Source organism: Lynx canadensis, chromosome B1, assembly GCF_007474595.2.
Source record: "Lynx canadensis isolate LIC74 chromosome B1, mLynCan4.pri.v2, whole genome shotgun sequence".
Lineage (NCBI taxonomy): Eukaryota > Metazoa > Chordata > Mammalia > Carnivora > Felidae > Lynx > Lynx canadensis.
Genome location: NC_044306.2, coordinates 41,192,601 through 41,208,520, shown reverse-complemented (window position 1 = coordinate 41,208,520; position 15,920 = coordinate 41,192,601). Strand labels below are relative to the sequence as shown.

General features: G+C 53.8%; 1 protein-coding gene across 18 annotated transcripts in view; it reads right to left on the bottom strand.

The window, feature by feature from the left end:
• The window catches only part of ANK1 (ankyrin 1), a 135,547-nt gene that overhangs the window by 2,647 nt on the left and 116,980 nt on the right, over positions 1-15,920 (bottom strand). For 5 of the 18 annotated variants that reach the window (XM_030312564.1, XM_030312562.1, XM_032592855.1 and 2 more), the window contains 5 exons: positions 14,620-15,178; positions 11,324-11,621; positions 7,178-7,261; positions 6,025-6,165; positions 5,632-5,765 (listed from right to left, as the gene is read on the bottom strand). In XM_030312564.1, the coding sequence (XP_030168424.1) occupies positions 5,667-5,765; positions 6,025-6,165; positions 7,178-7,261; positions 11,324-11,621; positions 14,620-15,178 (1,181 nt within the window). In that variant the 3' untranslated portion in view covers positions 5,632-5,666. Of the gene's footprint in view, positions 1-5,631; positions 5,766-6,024; positions 6,166-7,177; positions 7,262-7,808; positions 8,238-11,323; positions 11,622-14,619; positions 15,179-15,920 lie in introns of those variants that run through there. The other 13 variants (XM_032592858.1, XM_032592860.1, XM_032592863.1 and 10 more) reach the window with 7 other exon arrangements.

The window sequence follows — 15,920 nt, the reverse complement described above, 5'->3', positions numbered from 1 at the left end:
GCGGTGAAAGGCATTGAGCTCAGAGCCCCTGACCTTCCTGAAATACCAGCCTGCCTACTCCCACTCCCCAGCCCAGAGGCTGCCTCTTAGGCGTGGTTGCCCAAGCCTCCCCAGAAAGCCCTCCTGTGTGTGTGCTCTGTGCCTCGGAGAGGAGGCAGAAGGCTCCCATGCCCACAGTCGCCTGGGGAGAAATCCCCATGAGTAGATCCTTGTCCCTAGGAAAGGGGCCAAATTCATAAGCCAGGGCTTCTGCTAAAGAGGGTAGCGAGCCGTGCCCTCCATTTTTTCAGTTCAGCCAACACGCATTGATGTCTGTAAGTGCCAGTCCTGGGGACCCAGAGATGGAGCAGACGTGAGCCTCAGGATCTCATGGCCCCAAGGGACGACAGTCTACAAGCTCTCACTGTCAGGTGCCTCTGGCTCTACTCCCCATGCCCCTCGCATGGACCAGCTCTGCAGCGGCAAAAGAGATCTTTGAAAAAACAGGTGCGTTCTCCCTAGGATATCATGTATCTTAGGCTGGTGGACAGCAGCTCTGCCTGCAGAGTGAAGTCCCAATTCCGCAGCCCGGGATTCACAAGGAGACACCACTCCTGCCACCCCATGGCGCCTCCTCCTCCAACCTGGGGTGAGAACTCCGTGTTTCCAAGACTGGCCACTCAGGATTCTGTCTGCGGGACCTTGGGATGGATGGCGAAAAGGAGCACACATAAATAAGGTGGAGCTGACCATCTCCTGGGCAGGGTAGGAAGTGACAGAGAAAGGCAGAAACTCATTCTGCGGCAGAGCTGTCCCCAGACAGGGAGCTGCCCTGGGCCCTACAGGTGATGTGGTTAGGAAGGAAGCTGGAGGCGGTCAAGGTGAACTCAACCCTGAGTGGTTCTCCAGGGATGGGAGGGTGCTGCTAGGTTCCATGCCAGAGGCTGCTACAAAGCGGAACAGCAGGCCTTCTAACGCTGTGGCTCAAAAGCGCTGTCGCCCTGGAGGGCAAGACTCTTCCATCACTGCCTGGGCTTCCCTGTCGGCCAAGCTGGTCTCCTCGGAGCCCTCCAAACCTGCCCTGCAGCTTCCTGCCTAGTTCGAGGCTCATGGATGCCATCCAGTTCCCTCTCTGCTGAAGCTCTGCTCACCACCTTCAAGACCTCTCCTCCAGGGAGCCTCCCTGATAACTCCAGCGCCTTCTCATTTCTCTCCCCTCAGCTCTGGAAGCTCCCCGCTGCCTCTGCTACCTTTTATTCAGAGAGATCACAGGGTGTAGTGGTTAAGAGCAGGAACTTTAAAGCCAGCCAGGTTGCCTGAGTTCATATCCTGTCTCTGCCAATTTCCTTGGTCGTGTTACTTGCACTCTCTGTGACTCAGTTTCCTCTGCTATAAAATGAGGGCAATAATAGGATGTACCTCATTAGATTGTGGTGATGTTTCAAAGAGCTACAAAATGCTTGGGACAGTGTATGTGGATGTCAACCCTGACTAGGCTCTCTGGAAATGCTGCTGTCCTCGTGCTCTTTCCTGGGTCACAACTGCAGCATCTCCCTGGCTGGGGTAGAAACACTCTGAGGATAAAGGCCAGGCCTTACCCTTCCCAGTGGTTCGTCCCCTAGCATCACCCCAGTGCTAAGCACGCCTCAAACAAGAGACATCTTAAAGTCTTGAGCCTAGGGAAAAGAGCTTACCACTTCCGCTTTTCTGCCCAGACACAGAGCAGAGGAGACAGGTGAGGCCTTAGAGATGATTCTATGGCAAATGCTCGTCTCGTCTTTGGGTAAACTGAGACTCCGGGAGGAGTAGTGAGGGGGCGAGTGGGAGTACCCAGTGGTGGCAGGTGGTAGGACTGGAAGGCAAGTCTCCTGACTGCCCTGGACCTTCCACTACCCTGCACCTCTTGTTCCAGGGGTGCCCGAGGGAAAGGTTTCACCTTCTAGAGAGCAGAAAACAGCCCCTGCCCACTCCCAGTGACAGTGCTGCTCAGTGCCTGTCCCAGTCCATCTGCCCCTACCCTACCCAGTGTCTGTGGCCCTCCCCTCCAGCTTCCCCAGCCCCAGACTCATACCCCTGCAATGGCTAGGGAGTAGGGTGGACTGTAAGTTAAACAGCAAAATGAAACATGACCCCTTGCCTTCCTGCCCCTTTGGCCATTGAGATTACTAATTGCTTAACTTTTAAACTTCCTAAAACACTCCACTGTCAGAGCTAACACAAGTTCTTGCAACCACAGTGTCTGAATGGAAAGCGTCTCTTAAGAAAGAAGACAAGAGGGGAGCCTGGGTGGCTCAGCCGGTGAAGCATCCGACTCTTGATTTCTGCTCTGGTCATGATCTGTTTGTGGGTTCGAGCCCTGCATCGGGCTCTGTGCTGACAGTGCAGAGCCTGCCTGGGATTCTCTCTCCGTTTCTCTCTGCCCCTCCCCTGCTGACTCTCTCAAAATGAATAAACTTAAAAAAAAAAAAAAAGGAAAACAAGAAAAAGCAGCAGCCGTGTGCCACAGCTTCCTGAGAGTCCCAGAAGCTAGAGCCACACAGACACAGAGGAATGCCAAGGCCCGGTGCCTGCCCAGGATGCGGGCAGCCCAGAGTGCTACGGGCTGCCCCCGCACAGCCTTCCAGCCACCCATGCCACACTGTTGCTCTCGCACAACTGACACCCAATTCTTAGACCTACATACTTGGGCACAAAGCAAAACCCACTAGCTGCTACTGTCACACACAGTCAGGCCTTAACTCCACAGCAGTTCTGTGGCTTCTTACCCACCTCCAGGAAGCAGCCCCCTCCACCTGCCAGGCCTTAGATACAGAATCCTTCTCAAGATGGGAGTGACTGGGAGGAATCAGACGGGTAAGGGGGGTTGATTCAGGTCTCACCTGGAATGGGGGTGTTCTGCTATCTTTGAACAAACTATAAACCATCATTCCTTTCGGCCCATTTTTCAATATCATACCTACAATTGTGCTGCATCACCTCTAGGAGGTTTGGAAGGAAAACCAAAATTGGTCAGATCTCATTCTTCCATACACATAAAAATTACTTGAGAAGCTTGACGCAGAATCCTGAGTTCCAGGATTTTAATTCAGTAGGTCAGGGGCAGGACTGGGAATGCGCCTTTTAACCTGCCTCTCGGATGATGGTGACGCAGGATGTCGATGACACTTTGAGACACGGTTGGGTGCACATTTGACAATGTATATGGCCTTTCACAAACATGAAAGGCCCCCTCCATCATGGTCACCATCCTACGAGAGAAGAGTGGCATCACTACTATGCTATGGCTAAGGAAGCCAAGGCGTGGCGAGACCGGCTGACCTGCTACGTCATGCTACAGTCCCGTGTGCGCTGAGCGCAGGTGTCCTTCACCCTTCACGACAGCCTGCCCAGTTGCCATGACTATTTCTAAACCTTTCTACTGAGGTGAAAGGGACTATGTGCAATCTCCCTCATGGGGGTGGAGGCTCAGGACAGTCAAATGACTAATGCAAGGCATCGGATCTGGAGAAAAAGGATGAGTCAGGCCATGAATCCAGACTCCTAAGTCCCAGCTTTCACTCTCTCTGAAACAAAGAGTCAGTTCTTGCCCTGTGCAGTGGTCATGTTCCAGAAAGTTGCCAATACTGATCCACTGCTCTCAAGGAAAATGCCTAGTTAGGTTCCTGTGAACCTCTAGTGGCCACATCTTTGTTAGACAATGAATACGTAACCTTGATTTATGCTTCTGTATAGGCACCTTATTTAATACATATTGTTGATTCCTTAACCTTGAACCCACCACCAAAACAGTGCTCTAACTCATGGCCAGTGAATCCTATCTAACGTACGTCTTTGTCCCTGTAGGGCACATCACAGCCTTCTTGCTCTTAGGAAGACCATTTTAAACAGCTCTTAGGAGCCATTTTAAACAGCAAAATCAACAACAAGCACAAAAATGCAAAAAACATGGCACTCAACAACAGCCTGCAAAAAGGACACCCGTTCATAGCATGAGCTCCATTAGGGGGGCAGACTGGCGTCTTGTTCGCCCTCAGCTGGGAACGTGCGCCAGGGCGACTCCAATTTTTTGCCACGGTGTGTGTGTCTGTGAGCGACCGTGAAAGCACCGTGAGTGTGGGTTTGGGGGTTGCCATAAATATTCGCCAGTAGGCAAATTTGCCAGTGTGGAATCCATGAGTCCCAAGGGCTGACGGTACATGCATGTGAGTGGGTGGCAGTAAGTACTGAGGGTCAGAGGACCATCTGCCCTTCAACGTCTGCTCTGCAGCCCTAGTCTTGCTGGGGCCTGTGGGGGGGTGGGGGGCAGGGCACTGCAGGCCACTTGGGACTTGGGCAGGAGCCTGCCTCCACACTGGCTCCCTCCCCACTGTCCCCACCCAAACTTCCCTCGCCCGTTCTTAGCAGAGGCCCCGGCACTGTGCTGGAGCCAGGCTGCCTGGGTCTCCTGACACCCACGTGCACTGGTACAGAACCGTATCTCCTTTGGGAGTTTCAGCCACCCTTGCAGATCATGTACAGAAAATTAAAATGAAGAAATCTTAGGCTCCTCCCCTCCCCCTAAAAACCGGAGCCAAACAGAAGCTGAAAGGTAAGGCCGCTGCTGCCGCCACTACCATAGAGAAAACAAGGCGCAAGAGGACACTTTTCCTTCCACTCTCCGCTCCTTCAAATTATTTGTACTTTTGTATCCTTTCCGGGGCTCATCATGGTTAATCCACTAAGCCAGCAGCCTGGTGGGACCCCCTCAGCAGGGCCAGGGTTAACACTGTGACCTCCTTAAGCTGCTGAGGAGTCAGGTCTAATTTTATCCTATAACTGAATCCGTAGTCCTCTTTTTTTTTGCCCAAGTGCTGAGGTGTGTTGGGAAGCCCAGAGCCAGCACTTCTGGCGGCTTGGGAGGCAGTGGCCCTGCTTTTTGCTGAAGGCAGAAAGCCAGAGCCTGCTTTCCTCTTGGCCCAGAGCCACCACACCCTGGGGGTTGAAATGGCAACAGGCTGGTTAGTGCTGTGCTGGGGCCAGAACACTTCCTTGCTTCCTGCCGACTCCCACCCCGATGCATCCTGTACTGAGCTGCCCCGAGCTGGGCACAGCAAACGGCCTCGGGGCAGCTCAGTACAGGATCCCTCAGGGAGGACGGAGGTCAGAGCTGGCCGCTGAAGCCCCCAGCACCGCACGGGCCCACTGGAGAGCCTTCGCTGCAGCGTCTTCATGGCCCTCCCTCATTGCAAATCACCGCACACCCCTGCTCCTCGGCCACGCATGCTCACGCACGCCATGCACCCATCCCAGATCCCCATAGCTTGGCTTTCAGGATAATATCAGCTACTGAGATTTACTGAGTGCTTTCACTCATCAAGGCATTTTTTTCAAATCTGTATTTTTTGCACCCCCAGAGAGGTAATCAGCAGATGGTATTGTTTGCTGTTTTCTTTAGGAGGACAGGGATTCAGAGACACAGTTAGTAGGTTGGGAAACAAGAATCTGTGTCTCAAGGCCACAGCACCACTGTTCCTTCTGCATGATGCTGGGGGTGGCCGAGGGGTGAGCTCCCCTGCTGAAGGGGGAGACATGAGCAAGTGAGCAGCCATTCTCAGGACCAGCCACTCCACGAGGACCAGGCCATGCAGAAAGGATGCAGAAAGACGGTGTTACCTCCAAAGAGGCCATTTGAGGGGAGGGGCTAGAGATCACTGCTTGCCCCTTTTCAGGCTGGCCCGCTTCACTATCTGAGCCCCCTTCCTGCTCTCTATCAAGTCCGGCTGCAGGCTACTCCCTCTCAGCTCCACCTGGAGACAGCAGCAAAGACAGAACGCAGGACAGATCACACAGAGAGACAGGCAGAAAGTAGGCATGAGAACGACAGCACTTCCGGCAGCCGTGGAAACCCTGCCTGCCATAGAGGACAGAGGCACAGGGGAGACCACAGGAGGTGAGCATGGTGCAGACTGGAGCCCAGAGAGGGCGGGTGCACAGGTGAGCAGTTGGGAGAAGTGACAGGCGCTCAGAAGGGCGAGAGCCTCTGGGAGGCTGCAGCCGCCGCAGTACCTTGGCATGTGTCATAAAGTAATCAATATCAGCTTCCATCTCACTAGGGTCCTCCAGGGGCCCCTCAGCAATCACCTCCTCATGCTCCTGGGTGTCATCAGCACCAGATGAGTCTATCTGCCGAACAACTTTGCGAATGATCTGGAAGAGAGAGGGAAGGGAGAAAAGGCCCGTGAAGCCATTGAAACAGAGGATGAGAAGAGCAGGTCCCTGGGAGTGAGATCTGGGGGACAGGCAGCCTTTGTCCTTTGTCCTAAGGTGCCCTTCCATGAGTGGCCAAGAATGGGGACTGGTCTGTGACCACCCCCCCCCCCCATCACTGTGTGGAAAACAGGCTCTGGGCAGCCTCAGAGGGGCTAGAATTTGCAAATGGGTCTTAGCCGATTTCATTAATGATCAGAGTTTGCCTCTTCATATTGTTGGAAGGTCACTGTCTTCCGTGCATTGTGAGCTCCTGAGGGCAAAGCGTATTTCCTTTTCATCTATGGTATTCCATGCAATTATGTTCCCTTATTCAGTCACCTGAATATTCCAACACTGTTTCCTCTGCACCTCCCATGTACTGGGACTGGGAGATGAAAACAAAATAAGACACAGTCCCTGTCTGCATGAAGCACATTTTGTAAGAGGAAAGATGGCCACCTGAGTGGTCTTGCTTCAATAGCGGGAGCAGCACCACAGTGGAAACCCATACAAGGTCTTCCCTTTGCTCCTCCTCTCCCTTCTGCCCATGCCTATTACGGTGCCCAAAACCTGACAGGCAAAATCAGGTCTACTGAACTAAAATCTGCTACCCATTCAATGCACCTCCACAGCCCTTTTGGTTTCACAGGCCCATGGTAGTTCGGGGGCCACCACCTTTCTGTCTTACAGCTGTTTTCAGGGCTAGACGTTGCTGGACTAGGTTTGGGCTGTTCCATGGAGCCTGGTCCTTCTGGAACAAGTAGCAGGAGCTGAATTCAGGCTGAATCAGTAAAGTAGCTTTGAGGAATGTCATGCCGGACCTCAGAAGACCAGAGCTCCTGGCACCTGAACCTGTCTCTTTGTAGCCATGTTTACTCTCTGTTAGGGTAGCAGCGAGAAGCTGGGAGGTGAGTCCAGCACCATCTAGCCCCCTGTGTCTCTCCAGCTCAGGAGGACTCTGTGCACCCACCTTCTTGGTGACAATGTTGCCCTGCTCATCTGTGAACTGTTCCTCTGTCACCTGCTCCCCTGGAATACTCTGAAACTCATTCCCCTAGGATTGGAGAAAAGGAGAAAATTCAGTATTAGTAAGCGGATAGTCTGGGAAAGAGGTGGTGGATGAAGAAAAGAGTGGGAGCCAGCAGCCACAGACGGACAAATCCCCACCGCGGCAGGAAACTCCAACTCAGCAAGTCGTGGCACACAAACCGAGAGCTCCAAGCGCGAGCGGTGCCCCTGGGGGCCGTGGGGCCCGAAGATGGGATGGAGCACCAAGCTTACGAGATTGATACCCTCAACAGGGAGCAGGCAAAACCGGGCTGGTTACATAAGTTTTACAGAGGAGGCCCTGAGGTGGGAAGCGAGGCACCTAATTTTGATTTCGACAGCACTTTCCAGTGTAGAAAGCCCTTCCACAGACACTGAGGCCGGGAGTGTGGCCTCCCAAGTCCCGGAGCTGAGCCTCCGGTGCAACCGTGGCGCAGTGGGCTGTGCAGAATCCGCACCCGTCCCCTGACGTGGGGTCCCGCACCGCCCCCCAGCTGCTGCCCGCACACATGGCAGTGCCGTGCCCTCAGCCCTGCCTCCTGCCTGGTGGTTACCTTCAGGAAAACCCGACGCCGGACCACCCTGGTGGAGATGGTCTCCTCGTCGTCACTCACGCCCTCGCTCTCCCCCAGCTCCTTGTCCAGCTCCTGGTGGATGTGCTTCAGCACAAAGCACAGGGAGCCCTTGACAATGTGCATCACGTTCTGACAGCTGACCAGAAAGAAGCCCAGGAGCACTAGGGTGACCAGGAGCTGGGTGATGAAAGTCCACATCCTCACCTCCTCAGCAGCTGGGCCCTCCAGGGACTAGCAGGACTAGGGGTCCGGCCGCTGTGGGGGTCCAGTCTCTCATTCTCCTCTGGGACTCCTGAGTGCCCCTGGGGCCCCTTCCATTCTCTCTCCGCAGGAGACTGGACGGCCCCTCACCACAACTGCCCCGCTGAGTGCCCTCCTGCTGAGCTGCCCTAGGCTCTGCCCTCACGCCTGGGTGACATCAGGCCTCGATAATTTTAGCTCCCCAAACCAGCTGCTGGGGCTGTCCAACTGGGCTAGAAGGGAGCTGGCAGGTGCGCCTGTCCTGGGCACTGAAAGCGCATGTCAAAGTCACTCTGTGAGTGACTGGTGCCCCGCCCTGTGCTCTTGCCCTCCAGGCCTATGCGAACTACAGGCAGTGCTGCCCAGGAACATGTTCCCTTTCGGGGACTCCAGGAAAGCTGTTAGAGAATGTGGCTACTTGTGTGTTTCCCTGGGCTGTTACTGCCGTGATGAGAACGGAGTTCACCCCCATGCGCAGGGATGGGACTGGCTAATACCCTGGACAGACAGTTAGGGGTTTCTTTCAAAAATAGCCCTGGGATGAGTGATTTGCTCAGGCCTAGCCAAATTAGCCCAGTGGGGTCCACACTGGTGGTGGGGCCCCCTGGAAGCCCTTGCAGTTCCCATCAGCCCCGAGGGCCCTCTGCACTCCCCACCCCCTTTACCGGGCACAGCAACCCTAAACGTAAGCGTGTAACTGGTGTGTCTATTTAAGGCCTGTCCTCAAAGGCTCTTCCCATGCCGGGCTGTCAACGCCCACGAGCAGGAACCATGCGCTTTAAGCTTGTCTTTACAGAGCTGATTCACAAATGCAGCGGGCAGCAGCTGCCGCAGAAAGGAATTTCACTTTCGGGATCAAGCTGTTCCTCTTTGAGTAACAGGGAACAAAGATCTGGGACACAGCCAGCTGACCCTGTAACTCACTCACTGTAAGGGCTTGGGAAACCTGGGTACCTTCTCTGGGCCTCAGTTTCCTCCTTCTGTAAAACAGGGACGACTAGGAGTGAGTACTGCTGGCAGGCAGGATTCTACGTGCATTTCATACACTAACCCAGTTAAGCCTTCCGACGACCCTGCCATTTTTCCATTTTACACAGAGGAAATAGAGGCACAGAGAGGTTAAATAACTTGCCTGGTAAAAGAGTAAGGAAATGACTCAAGTTTCAAACTCCCATCACTACACAATACTGCCTTGTTTCAACAAGGAAGCACCTGGAAAAAATAAAAGCCCATGGCACATGCAAAGGAGCTGGGCACTGGAGAGCATTCACCGTTAGCCCAGATAAGAGTCCAACTTCAGATATTTCCATCTGGGGTCTCAGAGGAGAATGTCCTACAGTCATCTCAGGCTTGCCTTCCTGGCTCCAAATTGGAGGGCATCTCTCTGTCAGTGTTTCCAGAGACTTACTGGAAATACTAGTAAATGGGCTCTTTGGAAACCCTTGCCTTCAATGGGCCTCATTATCATCTCTGGGGTCCCATCAGATGACGAGGACAACAGCTCACCCACAACATCCAATCCTGTCCTAGATTTGGAAGGCATCAGGCCTGGGGGCCCTTCATAGCCACTCATTCCGACTGGGAAACGGGATCCGGACTCCCCTGGCCCTGACACTGGTTCACTGTGTGACCCTGGAGAAGCTTCTCTGGAACCTCAGTTTCCTCAATGATAAATGAGGCAGTTGGACCCTATGACCTAGAAGGTTTTTCTCATGACCCCCTAGAGTGCCCTTGCTTTTTCCCCAGTCCTCCCATGACCAAAGGCTGACTGCAGAGGGGCCATGCATAAGAAGGCTCCTGGCGTCCTTCTCTTTCCCAAGGATTCAGGATCATAGACCCGGTTAAGAGCACCCATGCTCTCAGCCCAGTGCTTGCTATTAGGAGCAGTAGAAGTGCCAAAGGCTAGCCTGATGGCCAAGAATGCACAGGGTGGTCTGGGGTTAAAAATGGACACAGCTGCCTGTCTTGTCCAAGTCACATACTTGGAGGGAAGTATCTAAATAAAACCATATTGGATTCCTAGCAGTTCTTTGCAGCCAGCAGCCCAGCACTATTGTGCAGCTAACCTGGTCGTGGGGGCCCCTAGGTGCCTGCTAGGGCTCAGGTTCAGGTAGGGCAGAGAGAGAAGAGAAAGCAGCAGAGGGGAGAGAGAAGAGGAAAGGGCTCCCAAATGAGGAAACAGTGCTGACTGAACCATAAGAAACCAAATGAGATGCAGAACACATCATTTATGCACACGCTAAAAATGCATATGCACGGAATGGCCATGCAGATTTTATAAAAGAGCATACATTAAAAAGGCACAGCTTAATAAGGTATCTGGGTATTTTGTTTCAAAATAATACGTTGGGGGAGAGAAAAGTGGAGAAGGTATAGATGAAACAAGATTGGCCATAACTGGGTAACTGTACAGCCTGGGTGGAGTGTGCATGGAAATTAATATGCTATTCTGTTTTTGTATTTATTTGCGATTTTTCAAAATAAAAAATTTTTCCAAAAACACATTAAAATGGATGTCTACGGGAGTGGGAATGTTGGGGGGCAAGAGAATGTGAAAGGGGAGTGAAGCTAAAGCAAACAGATAGTAAGTACAGCAGGGCAAACCCAAACAGAGGAGGCAGGCCTGAGGTAGGCAGAGACCAGAAGTCAGGAGCGAGGCCAGCAGGCCTCTCCTGGTCCACCTGCGGAGCCCCCCACAGGATCACAGAATTCCTGAGCCAGTGCACCTTGGTGGTAATCCATTCACTCCTCTTTTACCAATGAGGAAACCCAGATGCTGAGAAGAGAGTGGCTTGTCCGTGGCCACACTGACCATGGTGGGACCAGAGTCAGTCTAACACTCAGGTCTCTCTGCTCTACACCCTTCCTAAAACACACCACGGAAAAAGAAAACAAACAAAAACCATGGCTTGGGAATCAGCCAGACCTAACTGCAAAGCCTGCCTCTCATCCTGTGACCTTGGACAAGCGGCTCGACCGTCAGCTGCCACATGGGAATGACAACAGAGACCCGAGGCAGTGTGAGCATGACATCATAGGCTGTGTGCCTGGGATGCCCCGTGAATGTTACTTCCTTCCCTCAGCAGAGACCGGGGCTTTGTATCCTTGCTTCTAGAGAAAGTGAAGTCACAGCCACAACTTTTAAAGAAAGGAAGCATGCTTGGCCCGGGCCTTGATGGAATGAGAGGCTGCCCTGGGCCTCAGGCCCCTCCAGTGCTGGCAGGCATCAGCAGGTGCCTCTGTGGGCGTCTCACCTCTGCCATCTGGGAGAAAGTGCTCCGAGCCTCCTGCACCCACTCCTGGTGGCTTTGTCGTCTCCGTTCCCTGTCGGCCTGCAGGCTCTCAGCCTCTGGTTGCTCCTCCCAAATGTGCTCAGTTGCAGACATCAGGACCTTCTCATACTCCTGAGACCCACTGGGCTCCAGCTCTTTGATGGTGGTGACCGTACTCTGGAATGAGTGTGGGCCATGTACGACCTCCTCTTGCCAGGAACTTTGTGCAGCATCTTGTAGGTATGAGACAATGGAGCCTTCTTCCTCCCAGTCCTGCAATCTGGGGTCCAGGAAGAGAGAAAGGGCACTGGGTCGCCCTTCAGTCTCTGGCCGCTCAGATACCCTCCCCCTCCAGAGTGCTGGCTCCGCATCCCATACTGCACACCCAAGGGACGGGACTGCATGAGCAATTACACATGGTCAGCACATAGCTGACTGCCCTGTCCAGAGAGGCACAAGTGGCCCGTTCCTGCTGTCCAGGTGGAGAGGGCCACGGGTGCCAGTGCCATTGGCCCATCCCTTTAAGTGGCTGGCTCTTCACCCTGGGCTCCTGAGGCACTTGGCTCACACTGATGGCTGTCACCCAGGTCTCCATGCCCATCACCTCCTCTGCCTCCCTCCAGCCCTCCAGGCCACCTGCACTCCACAGTCCTTATCCCAGTGCTCATCCAATAAGGCGACCACTCTCTCCCCATGGAAACACAATCTTCTATGGCTTCTGGATACCACATTTGCCTGGTTTTCCCCTCTCTCTGGCTACCACTTCTCAATGTCCTTTGTCAGTTTCTCCTAATTTCTCTGACTTCTGAGCACTGGGCCACCTCAGGGCTCAGTTCTCAGACCTCATCTCTACCTACATCTACTTCCTAAGTGAGCTCGTTCAATCCATGGCTTCACATCCCACCTGTGTCCTCATGATGCCCAGGTGTGCACACAGAATCTCTTCCTCAAGCTGCAGATGTATATGCGCAGCTGCCTCCTGAACGTCTTTGCTCTGGGGGGCTCTAACAGGCATCTCAGGGATAGCACGATCAAATCCATACTCCTGACTTCCCCCCCCCCCCCGCTGCCCCTGTTCTGCCCAGTCTTCCCCACCCTGCACTACATAGCCTCTTCATCCTTCCAGTTGTCAGGTCAAGGACACTAGGGAACTCTTAGACTTCTCTCTCTCACACTCCATGTCTTATTTGTCAGCAAACCTCTTGTTTGTTCAACTTTCAAGCATATAACCTGAACACAATCATTTCTTACCACCAGCACTGCCGCCATCTTGGTCCATACTAGTAGCAACTCTTACCTCCTGGCTCATCTCCCTGCCTCTGCCTGACCCCTGGCCCTGTCAGGCTGTTCTCAAGGCAGCTGCCACATCACCTCACTCCCTCTGCTCAAAACCCTCCAGTGGCTCACCATCCCACCCAATGAATGCCAAAGTCTTTCTAGGAACTCAAGGCTGGACGTGTCTGGCCCCATTAGCTCCTTCCATCACTCTGCTGTGATCAGTGACCTTCTCACTGGTCCTCGACTAGGCCATGCATGTTCTACCACAAGACCTTTGCACTGGCTGGGTCTTCTGCTGGATATGTCCCCTCTGGTATTCATATGGTTCACCCCTTAATTCCTTCTGGTCTTCACTCCAACGTCACAGACTCAGGCCTCCCCTGCTACCCAATCCCTCATTTTGGCCATCCCCTCTCCACACAGGTATGTGCATCCCACCCTCTTCCCTCCTTTATTTTCCTTTTTAGCACTATCATCTAACTTTTACCTTTTAAATACTTTCCATTTATTTGGCTTTATCTCATTTATTGTCCATTTCCTCACTAGACCACACACTCTCTGCAGATGGGAGACTTTTCTGTGTTTTGTTCAATGCCACATCTCCAGCACCGAGGCACGTTTATAGGTGCCTGGCACACAGTAGGCACGCAATACGTACTGTTGGGTGAGTGAATGACATTCATCTGTCCCCACCGGAGGGCTGACCAAGGACAGAGAGCCAAGCTGTACCACACCCCGCACCGGCACCAGGCCTTCCGGTTCCCCATTTGGTGGCCCTGCTGGGACAGTGGTGCAGCGGCTGGCACATAGTGTGCCCTCAATGCCTGCTGAATGAATGGTTACCACAGGTTGTTGGGTGATGGCCTCTGTCACAGGCATGCCAGTATTTCACTCTACTCAGTCTGTCCAATTCTCCCCACTAAACAAAGGATTCGTTTAGGAAACAAAACGCAAACAAAATAAATCCCTGCTGTCTCCTCTTGTAAATGGCTTTCTCTTCCCTCCTACGTCGGTACTTGGGTCACACTGAGTGGACCCGGTCAGACTGGGCTTCTGAGAGGGTCTGAGGGGGGATGTGGGTGGGAAGAGGAAGTGAGAACAGATTTCCCACGGCCTGGCCAGACCTGAGCAACCTGGGTGTGCTGGCTGTGCACAGCCTTCAGGGAGCATGTGAACTCTCTCCTTGCTTTAGGGAAAATCTAGGAAGTGATATGGAGGAAAGGGCCACTGTGGCCCAGTTCCTATGCCAGTCCAGGAAGGCCAAAGTGACCCTCCACATTCTGCCCAGCCCTAGGGTATGGTGGGCCCACTGCCATGGACATGAGTCGGGCCTGGGCTTCTACAGCATCTGCAGAAGGCCCTTCTGCCTGAACCATCCAAGCCGCTGTCCCGCTACAGGCACAGGAGCAGCCCAGGAGAATCACCCATCTCTCAGTAGATGAAAGCTCTGTCCTGCCCCAATAAGCCCACCAGCCTCACACTTTCAAAGGGGGACAGTTTCAAAGGGGGCGCCATTATCAGCTCGGTCACACGCAGGGTGTGAGACTGCCTGAATAACTTCCCTGGGCCCTGCTGCTTCTGGGTTTCTAAATATGGTCTTCAACAGCAAGCACCCAACAGAAAGGGCCCAGGGCACCTACCCTCAGCTGCACTTTGAAGAGGTGGCTCTACCAAGCCTTACAATCTCTCTCTCCTAGCACCCTTCCCTGTCCCAACGCCCCGGCCTCTCCCCTGCTGGCCACACCCAGGGGCATCCTGGTTGAGGACTGGCCTTTACAGATCACTGCTCCACTCCTACAGGACAGAGGGCTGAGCGAGGGCTGGGTGACTTCACAGGCCAGCCGGCACCATGCTGAGCTGCTTTGCTCCTGGGCAGTTAGAGCGCAGGGTCAAGGTCAGCGGCAGCACCTGAGCATTCCCTCTGTACTCACTGTCAGGCACCATCTCGCCCGAAGCCCAGGAAGACGAAACGTATCCTGTCACGGCAGCCCGGCCCTTACCTGTCCTGGCTGGTCTCCATCACCCGACTCACGCTGGGGGATTCTGTGATGTGGGCTTGCACCCTCTGCTGGCCTGAAACAAGAGACACTTCATTCTCTGAGTCTTGACCTACACCTGTGGAGTCCTCCTGACTCTTATGACCTGGCAGCTTCTCTTCTGACCTCTGACCTTCTTCCTGGTCAAGCAAATCGATAAGGCCATTTGTGGCATCTGAATCCACTGTGTCATCCTCCACAAGGTCCAGAGAGCCCAGCATGGGGCCCTGGGGTCCCTCGGAGAGCACCCCTTCCAGCTTCCACTCATGGCCGGTGGCGTCAGAGTCCTCGGCCTTGCTGCACTCCAGAGAGGAGTCCTCAGCAGTGACCAGGGAGGGTGTGAGGCCTGCAGACCACACCTGCATGTCAGACATCTCCAGCATGGTGTCATGCTCCGTGGCCGCCAATGGGATGGCATCTATGACGGCCACCTCGTTCCAGTACTGGTCTGCACGCAGCGGAGAGGGAAGTGCGTACTGCAGGGAGGCAGGGGACAGCAGCTCGTCCTGCAGCGAGGAGTAACCTGGATGGGCAGACAGAGGGCAACATGCTCCAGAAGCGATTTTTGTCACACACACTTACGTGCAAATCCACACACACGCACACACCTGTGCGTGCGCGCACGCGCGCGCGCACACACACACACACACACACACACACAGGCACAGCCATTGAAAATGCATGCACATTCCGGGGAGGGGGCTTTCCAAGCTCCGTGTCCAATGCTCAGGCTTGTGGCTGCTGCCCGGGGCACCAGGGCAGGAGAAACAAGGCTCTGTGGGGGACAGCCAGGAAGTAGGGGGTGGAGACGAGGGATCCTTTGCTGAATGGCAAAGAGAAGAGATTGGAATTCTTTCTTGTCCAGTTCAGAGCGCTAGATCAAGAAGCCTTGAGTCAAAGGATTTGTGCTCCAATCTGTCTAACCAGAGGAAAGCCCACTTCTTGATGTCTGGGCAGAAAGAAATGTTGCTCTTTCTTTGCTTGAAACATTCCTTTAGCACAGTCCTTGGGGTATCAGTCAGGAATGTACCTTCAAGGGAGGGTACTGCCCACCCAGGTCTGGGGGCAATAACCAAGCTGCCTTGGAGGGTCTAACGGGGTGCACCGAACACCCACCCTCCGAGCGCTGGTCAAATGGCAAACCATTTGGTTCCAGATGAAGTAACTTTTCCTCAAGTTGCAGACTGGTTCTGGAAATGCTGAGTGCTCTAAAGTGGCACAAGGGAGAGTTCTAAGCATTCAAAATAGGAGGCCAGGTCAGAGGG